Below are 18,767 nucleotides of genomic sequence, written 5' to 3'. Positions count from 1 at the left end.
GTATGTGTTCAGTTAATCAGTCTCTCTGTCTATATTGTTTCAAGCACTAACTAATGTGTTAATATCAAGTGTGCATCTATCGCTCGCCGGACAAAGCGAATCTGATAACGAAAACATAAAAGTGGGCAACCCCCACATCCCACTGTGTGGAGAAGCCACCAGCTTAATGGAGAAGCCCAGGGTGCCATCAGAGCCAGAGGCAAGAAAGGTCGCCCCCCCTACTGCCCCAAAGACCTTGCCTGAGGAGCTTCCCCTCCGACCTTCAACCCCCTGAATTATTCTTTTAAATGTACCTACCCGATTTCCCAAGGTCACCTGTCTGTCTGCCTCAGCAGTGCCCTCCTCTCCCAGTGGAACCGCTGTAGTTTCAAAGCTGCCTGACAGGCCTCTGAGTGCAGGCTTGGGGCCTGCCTTTTACCCCGATGTCAGAGTCTTGATGCCTGCAGCAATATTCAGGCCAATATCTCTCAGCAATGCCCTATCTACAGAAGTGATGTGTCACAGAAGTCGCACTCCCCTTGCTCCATGACAAATATTCTCCCTGGTTACAGACGTTTCAAATAGGAGTCTGATTCCTGTCACCGTGTCTGTTTGGATTACTAATCCACTCATTTCACAATTAATGCATTTACACCCAGCTGAAGAAAAGACTGCTTTTTAATGCTGATTTTATTCATTGTCAGTCACGTTGTCATCCATTCGTACCTGATTAACTCCAGACCCCAGCTTCTCCAGTTCTGTCTGTGGTCATGGAGATAATCTCCCAATTCATGTTCAAAACTAACCCAGCCCTGCCTGTGAACACAAATGCTGTGGAATTCAGCTTCTCCGCTCGGGTCTTCTGCTGATGCAAGTGGCATTAACCCAGTGGGAAGTGGGGCAAGCCTGTCACCATGAGGGGCAGGGAACAGGTAAAACTGAGCTTGTCACCTCCTTGTGGTGGGGGGTGGGGGGGCAGGGAAGTTGGTGGCTTCTCAAGCAAAGGCACTCAGTGCCTGATCGAGGGACTGGACCTCAGGAAGGAGGGCCCGCTGACAGCCACTCCCGCCATGCTCTTGCTACCAACCCTCCAACACCGTCTCCCTGTGGCCCCACCCTGCAAACCCGGCCACCCCAACATTGTTTATCTGTGGGTTTGGGTCACTCAATGATCCTGGGACTCCAGGTGCCAGCAGTAGCCACTGCAGCCACAAAGGCAACCTCAAAGCAGGGCAAGGACAGCATTGCCAGTGGCTGTGAAGGTGACCGTGGCCATTAACATCTGTGCATTTGTCTCCATCCAAGCCAGAGCAGGTGATATCTGTGACATCTCCCAGTTTTCTATCCATTGTTGCATAAGGGAGAAGCAAGTACATGGCTTCCCTGTGGTGCAAGGTGCCATTGACTGTATATATGTCACTTTGCGAACACTGCATGTCAACTCTCAGTTGTATCCCAACCGAGAGGAACTCCACTCCCTAATGCCCAGCTGGTATATAACCATACACAGTGTACAATGCAAAGTCATGGTCCAATTACTTGCCAATGGTCATGATGCCTTCATTCTGTGCCAGTCTGCTGTGCCAACTCATTTGAGCCAGCACAACAAACCAGAGGTTGGCTATTGGTTGACAAGGTCCATGACTCTGGTGCGCAACCCACACACAGGTAATATAATGAAAGCTATGCTGCCACATAACATGTGAATGAGCAGACCACTGACATAGTGTAACAATGCTTCCATCGCCTGGTCTGCTTTGGAGGAGCCCTGCAGTTCCCTGCCAGAGTGAGTGTAAAGATTCATGGTGGCCTGGTGCACTCTGTATGTTTACCATGTTTACCAGCATTACCATCATGAGGAGACAGCCCTTGCCATCAGCTCTACAGTGGGCAGATGAACTGGGGAGGCAACCAAATTAGTCCCTTTCTAACCAAGCTGTCTGTGATCAACACACACTCAACTGTGATACCAATAATCACAACCCAATTCCCCATTCACTAACAGTTCCACATCTCACCTTCCCTCTCGCACTGACCATCACAGTCTCCATTTGGCCACAATGTAAAAAAAAAATCACCACAAAATAAACATTCCAAACTCAGTTTATAACTGAAACAGTGTCATAATACATCCAAACTTCAACTAATCACCCTTGTGCATTCCCTTAGTGCCTCTATTGTTGGTGCCATTGCTTGGCCCAGTGCTCCTACACAGTGCTACCCCAGTGACTGCACCATGGCTGCTGGAAGGCTGCTGATGTTGAGTGGAGGAGACCACAGAGCTATAGGGGGTACATCAGGGGAGGTGCACTGTGGACACCCTCGAGCAGCTCTGGGCCTTGACGGCCCGGTTTTGGACTACGCCACCTCAGTATGAGCAGCCGCAGTCTGACAGGCAACAGCAAGGGCCACTGCCAATGGACATCAGGCTCCATAGAGCCATTGCCATTCCCCCCGGGGCAGTGCCTCAACAATCAAGTCATCTGGTGGAGGGGTGATTGCTGGCCTGCAGCGAGCGCCTGGAACCCCTTTTGAAAACTGTCATCCACAGGTATAATGAGGCAGTCTGAGAGGACATGGCAGCAAGCTGAGCTTACTCAGCCTCAGCCCAAGCTTCCACTGCAGCACTCAGATGTTGGCTGAATTCTGTATTTGCTCTTGTGACATTGGCCATCAGATGCTGCATCGTGCTTGGGCCTACAAGTGTGTAAATAGAGTTGACCACCCCCTCCATGCTGGAAAGGGTGGGCTCCAAGCCCTTTGTAAAGCCCTTGCCAAGTTGATGCTGGACGGGTCTATGCTCCTTGACAGTGATACAGGCTTTCTGGCAGGCCTGGCAATGCACCAAGCATTTCATTGTTCTGACCCATCAGCCTTTTTCATTGAAATCCTCATCTGAGTCCTCTGCAGCTGAACTAGTGTGCGACCTTGCCCTCTGGTGAGCTGGCAGATCCTGCAGCAGAATGCTTAGAGAATGTAAGCAGTGGTGGTGAGTGGGAGAGCGAGTGTCAGTGTTTCTTCTTCATCCATCATCTTCCTGCTGTTCCACCACTTTCTGGCCAAGTTGCAGTTCTTTGGTATCTGAAAGGGGAAATGCAGAAAGGTAGGGTTGTGATGAGGTGGCAAAGTTGGTGGGGGTGTGAATTAAGAGATGCATGCCTATACCACCTGCAACTTATAAATCAGAAGAGAGTGTGGGATGAAGGATAATTGGAATGTGGGAAGGACGATTAGATATGAGGGTACTGTCATCTTTCAGCCCTATTGCTGCTACACCCTCAGTCATGGCTGCTCCAGTGATTGAGAGCACCATCTTATCCATGGTGGGGTCGGGGACACTGACCCCAGCCAGTAAGGTGTTGCTGTCTCTGATTGTGCAAGAGAGAGGGGAATGTATCAGTGAGTGTGCTCCAATGTGGGTGATATGGCTGTCAGGGTTGAATAGCTGGCAGTGTGTGCAAGCTGTGAGCTGTGCATTTGAGACTTTTAACAGAGCTAAGTGTGAGGGTGAGATGAAGCTATCAATGTAAGGTATGAGGCATGATTAATTAAGATTGTTGGTAGGTGAGTGATGTGGGGGTGATATTGCATTTAACAGCGTGTGAGGCTAGTGGTAGGATGTGCCATTTGAAGGTACATTCGCTGATCTTGACCACTCATAAGAGGTCATTGAACTCTTTGCGGCACCGCAGCCAGAATCTTGGGACTGGACTCCCGGGCATTAACTGCCAGGCTATCTGGTCCCACTGGTTTCGCAAAGTTTGTCTGGAGCACCCTCTTAGCATTCTTTCCCCACCCACCAACCCCCTTTGTTAGAGGACCTCTCTCCTCTCCAGCTCTTGCGCCAAGACCACCAATGCAGAGTCAGAGAATCTTGGAGCTCGCTCTCTGCCATGTTGTGCCACTATTGAGTGTGGCTGACATCCAAATTACTTTTCGGAAGGCTTCCTGTATCTGTTCCAACCACAGTGCACCTCCCCTGGTGTACCCCCTATAGCTTGTGGTTAATATATTATCACAATACTACAGAGCAGTGGCCTCACAAAAATAGATGGTCTCGTTGTAATCGACATGAATTTACAAACTGACCAGCTCAGAAAGGAACCTCAGTATTAATTATAGTCAGAGGGTCATTGATTTATAATTAAATTCTATCTAAAAATAAATGATTAATTAAATTGAATCCAAGCAATAAATTGATTCTTAAACACAATATAGGAGATTCTAAATGGTGTGATTTATTTATCCTTGGGATGTGGGTGTTACTGGCAGGGCCAGCATTTGTTGCCCATCCCTAATTGCCCTTGAACTGAGTGGCTTGTATTTCAGAGGGCAGTTAAGAGTCCACCACATTGCGGTGGGTCTGGAGTCACATGTAGGCAGGTAGTTACAGGTAAGGACAGCAAATTTCCTCCTTTAAAGGACATTAGTGAACCAAGCGGCTTTTTATAAGAATCCTGCAGTTTCTTGATCATTACCAATGGGAGTAGCATTTTATTCCAGGTTTATTAATTGAATTAAATTCCCCTCAACTGCTGTTATGGGGCTTTGAACTCAGGTCTGCAGAGTATTAAAGCTTTCGTTTGAATTACTAGTCCACAACCACAATGTTACTGTTCCCACAGAATAAGTTTCTAATTGCAGTATTTGCAGTTCTCAAAGCTGAATGTCCTATTTTGTTCCACATGTGTAACCAAATAAGTTAAAAGCAAACTACTGTGGATGCTGGAAATCTGAAATAAAAACTGAAAATGCTGGTAAACTCAGCAGGTCTGGCAGCATCTGTGGAGAGAGAAATAAAGTGAACATTTTGAGTCCATATGACTCTCCTTCAGAGCTAAAGAGAAGTAGAAATGTGATGGATTTTATACTGTTTAAGGGGACGGAGTGAAGCAGGTGAAGCAAGATAGAAGGTCAGCAATAGGTGGGAGCTAAAAATAAATAAATGAATAAATATTTTTAAAAATTTATAAAAGGGATTATCCATTTATTCATTGTTTTATCCCCTTTTTTTATCCCTTTTTCTATCCTTTTTCCCCAACCACCCCGCTCCACCCCACCCCACCTCCACAAGGGCCATCTGTTACTCCTTCTATGTTGTTCTTTCACAGAGTGCTGACCCTTGTTCTGTTATTCACACATTCTGCTTTCTTATCTTTATGCCACTATCATCTCTTCCCCAGGACCTGATGGCCTACGTCCCAAGGTCCTAAAGGAAGTGACAGCAGAGATAGTGGATGCATTGGTAATAATATTCCAAGATTCCCTGGATTCTGGAAAAGTTCCAGTGGATTGGAAAAATGCTAATATAACACCCTTATTCAAAAAGAGGGGGAGGCAGAAACTGTCGGCGGGCACACGTGAGAGCCGGCAACATGCCCGCTGACAGTTCAGAGGCCTATCAAGACCATTGAAGTATTAATTAAGCTAGATTTTTCACTGCCCATCCAACCTTACGGTTGGCCAGTAAATCTGCCAGGCAGCCTTTGCATTTTTGAGAAAACCTCATCCGCGGGCGGGATGAGGTTTCTGACATTAACTTAAAAAAAGATTAAAATGTTTCGATATAATTTTGATTATGTATATGTTCATGTGAGTGAGTCCTATGTAGGGACATTTTTTCAGATATTCCACGTTTTTATTTTTGATTTTAAAATTCTTCAGCTCCCTCTGCCTTGAGGGAGCTTTCATTGCGCGCTCCCCTACGCCCGTGCAGACTTCAGCGCTTGCCCTCCTCCCGTCCCCCAGCCCGGCAGCGCTGAGCCTCTTAGTACACGTTTCACTCTGGCTGGTCATCAGTTGTGGTCAGGGGCCGATTGCGGGCAGCGGACTGTTTCCCGGCTGCCCCCAGGCCCGCCTGCCGCATCTGTCCAACGACTCGAAAATCAGGCCCCACATTTCTACTTCTCTTTGAAGAAGGATCATACAGACTTGAAACGTCAACTCTGTTTCTCTCTCCACAGATGCTGTCAGACCTGCTGGGTTTTTACAGCACTTTCTGTTTTTAACCAAATAGGTAATCTGTCTGGGTGGATCTGTAATCAATTAATTGGAATTTTGAACACTCTGGGCTGAACTATAATCTGTCTGGTCACAAAGATTAGAACCTGTCCAATTTGCTACATAGACCTGTATGTAGTCCGATCCCAGCCAGTACCCCAATGGATAGTGTGATCCCAGCCAGTGCCCCAATGGATAGTCCGATCCCAGCCAGTACCCCAATGGATAGTGTGATCCCAGCCAGTGCCCCAATGGATAGTCCGATCCCAGCCAGTACCCCAATGGATAGTGTGATTCCAGCCAGTACCCCAATGGATAGTGTGATCCCAGCCAGTACCCCAATGGATAGTGTGATCCCAGCCTGTGCCCCAATGGATAGTGTGATCCCAGCCAGTGCCCCAATGGATAGTGTGATTCCAGCCAGTGCCCCAATGGTTAGTGTGATCCCAGCCTGTGCCCCAATTGTTAGCATGATCCCAGCCAGTGCTCCAATGGGTAGTGCGTTCCTAGCCGGTGCCACAATGGCTGGTGCAGCCCCAGCCAGTGCCCCAATGGATAGTGCAATCCCATCCAGTGCTCCAATGAATAGTTCAATCCCAGCCAGTGCGCAAATGGATAGTGTGATTCTAGCCAGTGCATTAATCTTTGGTGTGATTCCAGCCAGTGCCCTGATGTTTAGTCTTATCCCAGCCAGTGTCCCAATGCATCGTGTGACCCCAGACAGTGCACAAATGGATAGTGCAATCCCAACCACTGCCCCAGTGAATGAATAGTTCAATCCCAGCCAGTGACCCAATCAATAGTGCAATCCCAGGCAGTGCCCTGACGGCTGGTGCAATCCCAGCCAGTGCCCCAATGGATAGTGCGATCCAAGCCAGTGCCCCGATAAATAGCTTGATCCCAGCCAGAGCTCCAATGGATAGTGTGATCCTGGCCAGTGCCCCAATAACTAGTGCGATCCCAGCCAGTGCCCCAGTGGAGAGTGGGATCCAAGCCAGTGCCCCAGTCGATTGCACAATCCAAGCCAGTGCCCCAATGGATAATGCAAGCCCAGCCAGTGCCCCAATGGATAGTGCAGCCCCAGCCAGTGCCCCACTGGATAGTGCAGCCCCAGCCAGTGCTCCGATGAATAGTGTAATCCATGCCAGTGCTCCAATGAATAGTTTGATCCCATCCAGTGCCACAAAGGATAGTTTGATCCCAGCCAGTGCATTAATTTTTAGTGTGATCCCAGCCAGTGCCCTAATGTATAGTGTGACCTTGGACAGTGCACAAGTGGATAGTGCAATCCCAGCCACTACCCTGATGAATAGTGCGATCCCAGCCAATGCTTCAATGGATAGTGCACTCCTAGCCAGTGCCTCAATGGATAGTGTGATCCCAGCCAGTGCCCTGACGGCTAGTGCGATCATAGCCAGTGCACTAATGGATAATGCGACCCAAGCCAGTGCTCTGATAAATAGTTTGATCCCAGCCAGTGCCCCAATGGATAGTGTGATTCCAGGCAGTGCCCTGACGGCTAGTGCGATCATAGCCAGTGCACTAATGGATAATGCGACCCAAGCCAGTGCTCTGATAAATAGTTTGATCCCAGCCAGTGCCCCATTGGATAGTGTGATTCCAGGCAGCCAAGTAAGAGGAGGTTTCCCAGTGCCCCTTTTAGACATTTTGCAGAGTTTATAGTGAGATCACACTCTCCAATAAACATTTCAATGTTACTTTAAAGTGCTCATCAGTTATGAAGCTCTCTGCACTTATATTGAAATGTGTTATTTTAAACCTCCTCCTCTGTGATAGATCTTTGCTCTTCTTCTGCAATCTTCTCTCATTATTGGGGCTGAAACTCTGCTATTTATGAATATTTCAGAAGATGTTGAATTTTTCAGTGCTCTAATGTGAAGTCTGTGAGTCTCTGGTTGAATTTTATCTCAATGTTTACATTAACTTTCAATTCATTAAGAGAGCTATTTTTCTACATTGAATGAAATGTTTGATTATTTAAATTAATCGTCGAGATGGCACAGAAGTGTTCCTTTGTACACGGGTTGTACGCTGTGGGGCAGCAGGTGGGGGTGCAGGGCAGCAATGAGATTGCTCATCATTGGTAGGTACTTCCTGACAAATTAGGTTATCACATTACAGCAGCACCAATCAGACTTTAATACTGTTTCTCCACCCCTGAAAAGACTCAATGAGAGAGAAGAGCTCTCTACTCCAAAATGAATTGCAGGAAAATAAACATTAAAAATGTTGAGTATTGCTGAAAATAGAGAAGTGCTGTTAAAACTTTTTGTCTTGCACATCAGCTGGGCTCACAATGTGGCTCACTTACACCTGCTAAAAGCTACATGTATTCATAATCAGCAACCTGACCTCTGCAGGTAAAAGGAACATGTCCAGGCATTTTTTATTTTGAATTAAACAAAAGTATATGGAACAATACCTCCCTGGTGCAATCTCCATGGCAATGCCTCAATCAATCAGAGTCAAATTGCCAACCAATCAGCACCCTTTTCTCATGCAGTATAAATTGTTGCTCCCTTTAAAATTTGGTATTCTTGCATCTGTCCTGATGAGCGCAAGACAAAAAGTTTCGACAGCATAACTTCTTTCAGCAATACTCAAGTTCAGTTCGACCAAATGACTGCAAAATATTTTATGGGGAAATATGGACAATGGGAATAAAAGCCCATAAATGCCGCACAGAGAAAGGAAACAGGGAGAGAAAATGTGGGGATCCTTCTGGATGAGGAGGAACATTCCTCCATTTATTGATCATTGAAGGGGAAGCTGGATAAACACATGAGGGAGAAAGGAATAGGGATATGCCGAAGGAGAAGGAAACACATGTAGAGCATAGACCAATTGAGCCAAACATTCTTCACATCATCATCATACCTTACCCCAAAATTCAGGACAGGGAATCAAGTGGAACTGAAAGGAAGCACAGGTAAAGTGCTTATTTTTTTCTTAACTTTCATGTGAATATTGTATTTTAATAGAATTCAACTTAAACATAGCATGTCCTTCTCCACCCACTTGTGCCTATCACTCCTGGCCTCACTGACTTCCCATTGTCTCCATGGTACGTGTCCTTCAAACTCCAGAGAGGGCAAATAGGGGCCTTGGATTAACATCTCATTTAAAGGACAGTCCCTCCAATTCCCTCTGTGCTGCCCTGAAGTCTTCTTAAAACCCTGGGGCTGAATTTTACGTTCCCCCACCTGCGGGTTTGTATGTGAGGATGACCGCAAAATTTCTCGGATGGTCTTCCCACCGGGTTCCCGCCCACCCCCACATCCCCTCAATTTTATGCTTGGATGGGCGAGGCCTATAGGCCGGCCAGCCTGCCCACTCTTGCCTTAATTGAAGCCCTTAAGTGGCCAATTATTGACCACTTAAGGGCTGTTTCCGCCCAACTTCAATTTTCAGGCTGGCGGGAGGAGTTCAGGGGTAGGGAGGAAGCCCAAAAATGAACTGTTTTCAGGCCTTGGGCGGGAAGTGTGGGGGAAGGGGATCTCGTCCATCAGCAGCCCCCTTTTAACATCGGGCAGACCCTCAAAAGGTTTGACTCCTGTGGAGGATCTCTTCTCCAATCCCCCCCATCCAACCCCCAGTCCCTTCACCAACACCCCCATACCCCACCTGCACCTGCTCGCCTGGGCCTCACCTCCCCTCCCCACCCTGTGACCCCCACAGCCTCACCTGGTCCTGGACTCCCAGGACTTAGACTCTCACGACTGCATGCAGTCCCAGTCCTGCCCATTGCAGCTCCTGGCACTGCTGGGACTAGAGATCTGCCTGCCAATCAGGTTGGCTGGCTGGCGGGACCTCCTCTCGAGTGAGCGGTGGAAGTTCCCTCCCCAGGTTGTTGGAGCATGAAATGGCTGCAGGCCAGGCAGTATCAGCAGGCATGTGTTCTCTGCCAACTTTTCAGATGGCAGGAAGAGAAATGCCAGCACCCTAAAACTCCTGACCTTCGTATCTGACTGTGCCTCCAGTAACACCTTCCAACTTCCCCACTGGCCCTGTGGGATAGCCTGAGAAGATTGCTTCGTTAAAGGCATGATACTAATGTAAGTTATATTTTAGGTGTTTAACTTAATAGCTGAAGGTAAATATTGCATCGGAATAAAGCCATTCCTGAAATCTGAATAATTGTACGTCTGTTTCAGCATCATAATGATAATTGCAGGCTGAAGATCCCATGGATACTCCCTGAAAGATAATGCCCCATCCAGAAATCCACCCACAAACAATGGATCAATCAGTCATTTAACTCACCGCTACCCATGGGATATCGGTGGCTTGAAACCAATTCATTGTCCGAAACACCTTGAAATGCTTCAATGTGATGAAGGACCAAACAAGTGCACTTATTGCCAGCCTTTCAGGACTGAGACTGATAGAGTTTTGTTAGGTGAGAGTGTCAAGAGATTATAGACAAATAAAGTTGAGATACAGGTTAGCAATTATCTACATAAATAGTAGAACAGGCTTGAGGGGCTGAATGGCCTCCTGCTATTCATAGGTTACTGTTAGTTTGCAAAACTCTTTCCCTAGCCTATGCCCTCATTGTCGGGTAAAAGTCATGCCAGTTTCACTGGACATTGCTATGGGTAGTGGAATATCCAGCCCTGGATGTTAGTTTATGAAAAAAGTATCAATATTGTTGGCTTTAGTCTAGATCAATCATTGTTTAACAGAATTCTAAAATCTGTTAGGACTCTGTGTGGTACAGGCAAGCTTAGGATATGACACTTCCTTTCATCAAGGGGCCAAAATATATGCTTAAGGAAGAGATCAGGAGACTTGATTTCATGCAGATGCTTTTAAAGACGCTTAATGACCAACCATAAGAGCCAATGGTAGAAACAGAGTCAACAAAAACTTCCAAATGGAGAGTGGTTAAATATTTGCAACACACTGGGGTAAGGGACTTGGTGGGCAGCTCTTTCAGAGAGCTGGCAGGGGTTGATGGGCTGAATGGCTTCAGTCTGTGCTGGAATTCTATGATTTTAATCAACAGAAATGGAGGGAGATTCGGAATCTCCTGCCTGGCATTAACAGGGCAGTGATGCATCCAGAAATGTAGGTTGTGATGGATCAGCCTGAGCCCACCAATGATGTGGCCAACCTTAACCTTCCCAAGGGCCAACCAGCAGATCACCAGAGCTCCCATCAGATGTAGGTGGTATTCAAAACCCAGGAAATTATATACAGCTGCAGGGAAAGAGCAGCAGAGAGGGACAAATTGGGTAGTTCCTTCAACAAGTTGACACAGGTACCATGGATTGAATAGTCTCCTGTTATGTATCATTTTATCATTTAAATATATTAAAATGGAAGATGTTTGATCTGACTGGAGTTGTTAATATTTGCACCAATCTATGGATGTACCCCACTCATAGAATTATAGAATGACACAGCACAGAAGGACGCCATTCAGTCCATCATGCATATGTCAGCTCCTTGAAGAGCTATCCAGTCAGTCCCATTCCCCTGCTCTTCCACATAACCTGACAAATTGTTGATCTTTAAATATTTATCTAATTCTCTTTTGCAAGTTACAGTTGAATCAGCTTCCACCACCCTTTCAGGTATTACATTCCAGAACATAATAACTCACTGTATAAACAAATCTCTCCTCATCTTCCCTCCAATTCTTTGACCAACTATCTTAAGTCTCTACCTGCTGGTTACTGGTTCTGCTACAATAAACAGCTTCTCCTTATTTATTTTTATCAAAATCTTTCAGAATTGGGAACACCTTTATTCAACCTCCCTTAAGCTTCTCTGTTCTAAGGAGAACAAGCCCAGTTTCTCCATGTGACGGATGTCCTGCATCCCTGCCAGCACTCCGAAATTTCTTCTGCACCCTCTCTAAGGCCTTGACATCCTTCCTGAAGTGTAGTGCCTACAAGTGGACACAACAGGGCCTAAAAAATAATATTGGTCCTAATGTCATTCAACAACATTAGTTTAGATTAAAAATATAAGCAGAAAATGCTGTAAATATTCAGCAGGTGGAAAGAGAAACAGAGTTAATGTGCTTCTCTCTCTACAGATGCTGCCTGACCTGTTGAGTGTCCCCAACATTCTTGCACAGATTTCAGATTTCCAGCATGCACAGTATTTAGCTTTTATTAGCATTAAACCAATTTAGTTAAGGTATTAATCACCACTCCCATTTTCTCTTGGACATTCTATAACCATTTACATCTTCCCCCTTAGGCCAATCTATCATTTCTTTAGTTACTTCCCCTGCTAACACCCGCCTTTTTGACTTGCACTTTTCATCACTCCTGACCTTAGCACTATGACCTCCCCGTCGTTCTTTCCTGTGCAGCACCCTCTGCCCCACCCACCCTCATCCACTCCCCAACCACTCATTCCCCATCCTTTACCTACCTAAAAATTCACTTTAAAAGCTGTTCATCTCTGTTTTCCCAGTTCTGATGAAAGGTCATCAACCCGAAACGTTAACTCAGTTTCTCCCTCCACAGAGGCTGTCAGACCTGCTGAGTATTCCCAGCATTTCCTGTTTTGATTTCAGATTTCCAGCATCTGCAGTATTTCGCTGCTTCAGTTCAGATACATTGCGTTATGTATTCTCACAGCTCAAGCATGACTTAAAGACAACTTAAGGGGCATTTTCAAGTGCGTTACCTTTTCTTCCACTTCCAGATCCCCATCGCCATGAGCGTCTCATCCTTCCTCACCTACGACCAGCCGACGCTAAGTTATTGCGGAGCGCATCAAGGACATCTGGCTCACAAGCAGTACAAATTGCAAGCCCAGGAGGACACCACAGATACCCACAGAGAGCCTGGCACGGAACTGAGCACAATAGCAACAGTGACATGCTCTGGCAGCCATATCTAGTATGTTTATAAAAATGAACTGACTCAGTATGATGCTCTTCAACTCATTGCTATCCACAGTGATGGACTAAATGAGGACAAGGCATAGACAGTTGAAAAGCTCTAAGGTTGCCTTGTGCCCAAAGACATAAATCATTGCGTTAATGTGGAGATACCGCTGTGAGAGGTCAAACAGAAGGTAACATGGACTTGACTGAATTTTTTTTTTCGTTTCGGTTTGTACTGACTTTATCTGTGCAGTATTTTTTAAAACAAGAAAGCAAAGAGCTTGTACAGATTTTATTCTGGGCCCTTGTCTTTTACAACCCACCTGTATATACATGAGCTATTTAACATGGTGTAAAGATACAGTATTTTTCATAAAGAACACGCCTTGAAAATGACAAAACTGAAATAGCTAATGTCAGTTGTGCATTTATTTTCAGCTTGTTTGCCTTCGGTGTTGATGGAATTGGAATGCTAATTGAAAATGTGTTATGTTATTTAAAGACTATTGCTCAAACGAGATTTTTTTTTTGTAAGAAAAATAATTGTCGCTTTCATTTTTTAGCCAGTTTTCTCCACAATACTGACTCAAAAATGTACGGCGCAGATCGCAGTCACTGCTCAGTGGTATTTGTCTTTAAGTGTATGTGGTAATTACACTGAACAAAAATTATTCAGTGATCGTTTATATGTATTTTATTAACCTCGGCTGGAAAATGTAATTGGGTGTTTAGCATTTTCTCAACAGATTTATTATGAGTTTCAGTAACAGGCAATTGGGGCCTAGTTAAAATGCAACCTTCTGATGCAATTTAAAAACAGTATGCAACAATTATAAATTTTCTAACATTTAAAGTATGTCAGTCTTGTAAAATTTGTTTATGGATAATCAGGGTGACAGAAACAGTGTGGCTGTCTGTTCTATTTTAGCAGTGTGGCTGGTGTTCATTCCTTCCCTCCTATCCTTATCTGAAGCTGGGAAAGCCAACCGATAATCGTTACATTTCCAAAAGCTATGTAATGTCACAACGAGAAAGGGAAGTTGCACACCGCTTTCATCTGATTCCTTAAGCTGCATGCTCCAGAAACACGCATTAAATGCATCATTCCCCTATCAGCGATTGTCAAACCAGACGAAGCACAGTGTGATACTGACGCCAACTGCCTGAAATGGTTTAAAGAGTTTAATTCCCCAGCACGAATGCCCCTCACCTTCATCAGCAAAGATAAGTCTCACCAGACCGTACTGTCAGTGATAAAGGATAAGGTGCCATGGAGTGAATGGCAGTACCCACGACACAAAGTTTATTCTGTATTAGCTGTGGCGCAATTGGTAGCACTTTCGCTTCTGGAGACATAAGGAAGTTGGCACTTTAATTTAATTATTCCTCTCATGGTACTCTTCCCCTTTAAATCAATTATTTTTTTCCCATAGTACCTTCCCCTTTAAATCTATTATTTCTCCCTTTGTACCTTCCCCTTTAAATCTATTATTTTCCACACACTGCTTACCCTGCAGGCTCTCTGCGAGGTTTTTTTCCTAGTACTGTCTCCTTTAGAGTTTAATAACGTACCTTTGTGGCCCAGTGTTAACATTCTTATCAGTCAGAAGGATAGGGGTTCAGGTCCCATTCTCCAGACTTGAGCACACAATCAAGGCTGACTCGCCTGTGCCATACTGAGGAAGTGTTGCACTGTCAGAGGTGTTGTCTTTTGAATCAGAGGTTAAACCGAGGCTCTGTTGGCCTCTCAGATGTATGGGAAAGAATCCCATGGCAATATTTCAAAGAGGAGCAGGGGAGTTACCCCCAGTGTCCTGGATAACATTTATCCCTCAACCAACATCAATAAAGAAAAGATTAACTGATCATTTATTTCTTAGCTCTGTATAGAATATTATTGTACACAGTGTGGATGCCATGTTTCCCTACAAAACCACAATCACGTCTTTCACATTGGGCGGAATTTAATTAAGCCCACTAGAACGGGCATGATGGCGGTGGCAGGGGGGTATGGGGGAATCGGGCAGACGGGAGTCCCGGCACCAAATTTCCGGTGTTGGGAAAACTGTCCCCAATCAAGTTGGCAGCAGGAAGGGTTTGATGCGGGAACTCCACTCACCAGTGGTGGGATGTCAATTCGGCTCATTAATTAACCATTTGACACTCATTATCCCAAAGGTCACGCAATTTAGTGGTGGCACAGGAATTAACTGGAGGCCGCACAGATTCCCCATGCCCTTGGAAGGCCAAGCTGTGGGACCCAGCATTAGGTAGGGAGGCGGTGGTGGTGGGGAGGGGCACTTGCCTCCATACCCACTGCTCCACCGCTGCGACCCCCATCCCGCCCTCACTTACCTTTGTCCTGGGCTCCCTCGTTGATCCTGGACCTCTGGTGGATACATTGATGGATTGCTCCTGCTCCCTGTTATGCAGACGGCAATGAGGAACTGCCAGCCTCTGGTTGGCCAGCAGCTTACAGGGGGTGGGATTTTCACACCCAGGGTCCTCAATCCTGGGAAAGGACTAAGACAGTTAAATCACTGATGGACAGTTAATTTCGTCAGGCCTCGCACACGGAGCTGACGGAGGTTCCCCACTGACTTTCCAACTGGTGGGAAACTATCATCAGGCGCATTAAATCCTGTCCATTATTCATTGTGATGACATGAAAGGCACAATTTAAATGTGAGTGTATTGTTGCAAGTTCTTCCTTACTTTTCCTCTCTTCAAATGGATGGGATCTGAATCTGATTTTGGAAAGGGTGTTTAACTCTTCAGTTCTGCCAGGGCCACTTGGCTCCTGACCTCATTACATCCTTGGTCAAAAAATGGACAAAAGAACTGAATCCAAGAGCTGAGGTGAGAGTGACTGCCCTTGACATCAAGGCAGCTTTTGACCGAGTGTGGCATCAAGGAGCCCTAGCAAAACTGGAGTCAATGGGAATCAGGGGGAAAACTCTCCGCTGGTTGGAGTCATACCTAGTACAAGGGAAGATGGCTGTGGTTGTTGGAAGTCAATCATCTCAGCTCCAGGACATCACCGCAGGAGTTCTACAGGGTAGTGTCCTTGGCCCAACCATCTTCAGCTGCTTCATCAATGACCTTCCTCCCATCATAAGGTCAGAAGTGGGGATGTTCATTGATGAGTGCACAATGTTCAGCAGCACATGCAGCAAGACCTGGACAATATCCAGGCTTGGGCTAACAAGTGGCAAACAACATTTGGGGCACATAAGTGTCAGGCAATGACCATCTCCAACAAGAGAGAATCTAACCATTGCCCCTTGATGTTCAAAGGGATTACCATCACTGAATCCCCCACTATCAACATCCTGGGGGTTACCATTGATCAGAAACTGAACTGGACTAGCCACATAAATACTATGGCTACAAGAGCAGGTCAGAGGCTAGGAATCCTGCAGCAAATAACTCACCTCCTGACTCCCCAAAGCCTGTCCAACATCTACAAGGCACAAGTCAGGAGTGTGATGGAATACCCCCCACTTGCCTGGATGAGTGCAGCTCCAACAACACTCAAGAAGCTTGACACTGTCCAGGACAAAGCAGCCTACTTGATTGGCACCACATCCACAAACATTCTCTCCCTCTCCACCACTAATGCACAGTAGCAGCAGTGTGTACCATCTACAAGATGCATTGCAGGAACTCATCAAGGCCAGAATTTGAAGGCCCCATCACGGCGGGAGAGGGCCGTAAATGCGGCGAGCCATTCTAAACTCCATTGACTTCAGCAGGACCGTTTCATCCCACTGGCTTAAAATTCCACCCCAAGACTCCTTCGACAGCACCTTCCAAACCAGTGACCTCTACCATCTAGAAGGTCAAGAGCAGCAGATAGATTGGAACACCACCACCTGCAAGTTCCCCTCCAAGTCACTCACCATCCTGACTTGGAAATTTATCACCATTCCTTCACTGTCGCTGGGCCAAAATCCTCTCCCTCTCTAACGGCACTGTGGGTGTACCTACGCCACATAGACTCCAGTGGTTCAAGAAGGCAGCTCACCGACACCTTCTCAAGAGCAATAGGGATGGGCAATAAATGCTGGCCCAGTTAGCGACGCCCACATCCCGTGAATGAATAAAAATAACTTGTGATGTCCTTCATTATTCTCAGTTTCTTTCTTATTTTATACTTTTCATATTATCCATTATGAAATTTATAATTGCGGGACTACAACAAAGAGACACAGGTTCAAACTGGTACAACCTAAATTTAGGACTGGTATCTGGAAAAGTGAGTGACACAGTTCTGGATAGTGCCAGTAAGGTGAAAACACTGGAATTATTTAAGGATTTGCTATCAGTTGACAGAAATATTGGGATTTTTTTGGCTGAATGAAGATCGGCCCCTTACTTTCCCTTCCATATTTACCTTCTGATCTGGGGAGATGCATGTCTACATCAGGTATCTGTACAGAATCACAGCTCCGAGTATCTACCACACATCACAATGAATGTGGGGTAAAAGGTAACGCTTGATTCAAAAAATGACCTGCTCAAATATAGCACTGACTAAATGCGAAGGTAAAATAGCTTCCAATGAATAAGCAAAGCAAAGACATCCAATCAGTCTACTTAGTCCTTTTAAACCCAGCAACTTGCAGCCTACACCAACCACACAATGAACCAGTTAAACTGATCGACAAATTTTTGACAGTAATTTTCTGCCAGCACTTTCCTCACTTGGTACATCTAATAACAAATCCTCACTTAAAGTTGTGGTTACGTTCCTGAAAATTGCGAATTGAAGTGAAACGACTTTAACATTGATTCCTGTGGGAACCCACGATTCACTAAAGTCAGAGTTAGGTTCCCTCAGATATTTCTCGCCCAGAAAATACAATGTACAGGTTAAAATATTGTACTGTACATGTGCAACACAATGCTTTTCACACTGGGATAACTAGCAAAATAAAATAAATCGCTGCATACAAAAAAAACTGTATAAATTCAAATTAGATAACACTCACCAGTCTCTGTTTCTTCTTAGGCAGTCTCTTGGGATTGAGGATGACTTGCTTCTACTCCAGTTCGAAGGGTTCTGAGATGGCTGCTAAGACCAATGTGCAATCTGTAGACTCTATCACATGTGGGCAGGTGTTGTTTGGAAGGTCAGTTAGATGAGTTGTTCAGAGGTTTTTGCACCCTCTATGCTGCCTTGACTTAGCCTCTGCATGCGCCTGACGAAGTCTCTCTGTGTTCAGTGCCTTCCCAAATGAACCTTTGCCTATTTTAGTCGGCCATCCTGAGTCGGGGAGATGTTTGACCTCTTCAGGGATGCGTTGAGGACATCCCTGAAGTGTTTCAGTGGAAGTGGCTTTGAGTGATTTAGAGCCTTGATGTTGGGCATGTTGGCTTGGGGGAAGATCTGGCTGTTGCATAGCCTTTCTTGCCACTGGATTTGGAGGACCTTTGAAGGCACCGCTGGTGGTGCTTTGAACTGCCAGCATAGTGCCATGACCTCAGTCTTAGGCTTGTCATCCTGCTCCTCTTCTTCTTCAGAAGCTCAATGAAGTTGGAGTTGATTTTGGTTTTGAATTGAAGGTGGCAACAGCCAAGTCCTGGTAGAGTTCATGGGAGGAAGGGCCAGGATAATCAACAAACTCGAAAAATTTATCCAAGGACTATTGGGCAGTTTCTTTTGCTTCTCGCAGTAGATGTCTCTGTAGCAGTTAATGAAATGTTCACTTTGGCTCTCTCTTTGGGTCATCCTCCATGAAGACTTCCATTGCCTCTTCTATGAGTTAGAAAGCTCTTGAAAGTTGTTTTGCTGACAAAACTCAAGGGGGTGGTGTCTAAGCATGGTCTTCCTCGTTAGCTCGTTGACTCACTAGCTGCATTAAGTCTTCATTGGACAATTTCTCTCCGTTGGATGCAAGCAATTCCACCACAT

At 45.7% G+C, this 18,767-nt stretch overlaps 2 protein-coding genes across 2 annotated transcripts in view; one reads left to right on the top strand and one right to left on the bottom strand.

The window, feature by feature from the left end:
* The window catches only part of LOC144695010 (leucine-rich repeat transmembrane neuronal protein 3-like), a 306,095-nt gene extending 292,392 nt beyond the window's left edge, over positions 1-13,703 (top strand). Inside the window, exon 3 of the mRNA XM_078565865.1 lies at positions 12,667-13,703. Within this exon, the coding sequence (XP_078421991.1) occupies positions 12,667-12,864 (198 nt within the window). The 3' untranslated portion in view covers positions 12,865-13,703. The remainder of the gene's footprint in view (positions 1-12,666) is intronic.
* Positions 1-18,767, bottom strand: part of LOC144695011 (catenin alpha-3-like) — a 1,693,436-nt gene that overhangs the window by 1,302,787 nt on the left and 371,882 nt on the right. The window lies entirely within an intron of this gene.

Source organism: Cetorhinus maximus, chromosome 20 (genome assembly GCF_964194155.1).
Source record: "Cetorhinus maximus chromosome 20, sCetMax3.hap1.1, whole genome shotgun sequence".
Taxonomy (NCBI): Eukaryota; Metazoa; Chordata; class Chondrichthyes; order Lamniformes; family Cetorhinidae; genus Cetorhinus; species Cetorhinus maximus.
Note: the sequence above shows the minus strand (reverse complement) of the source record. Positions and strands in the feature narration are given on the sequence as shown.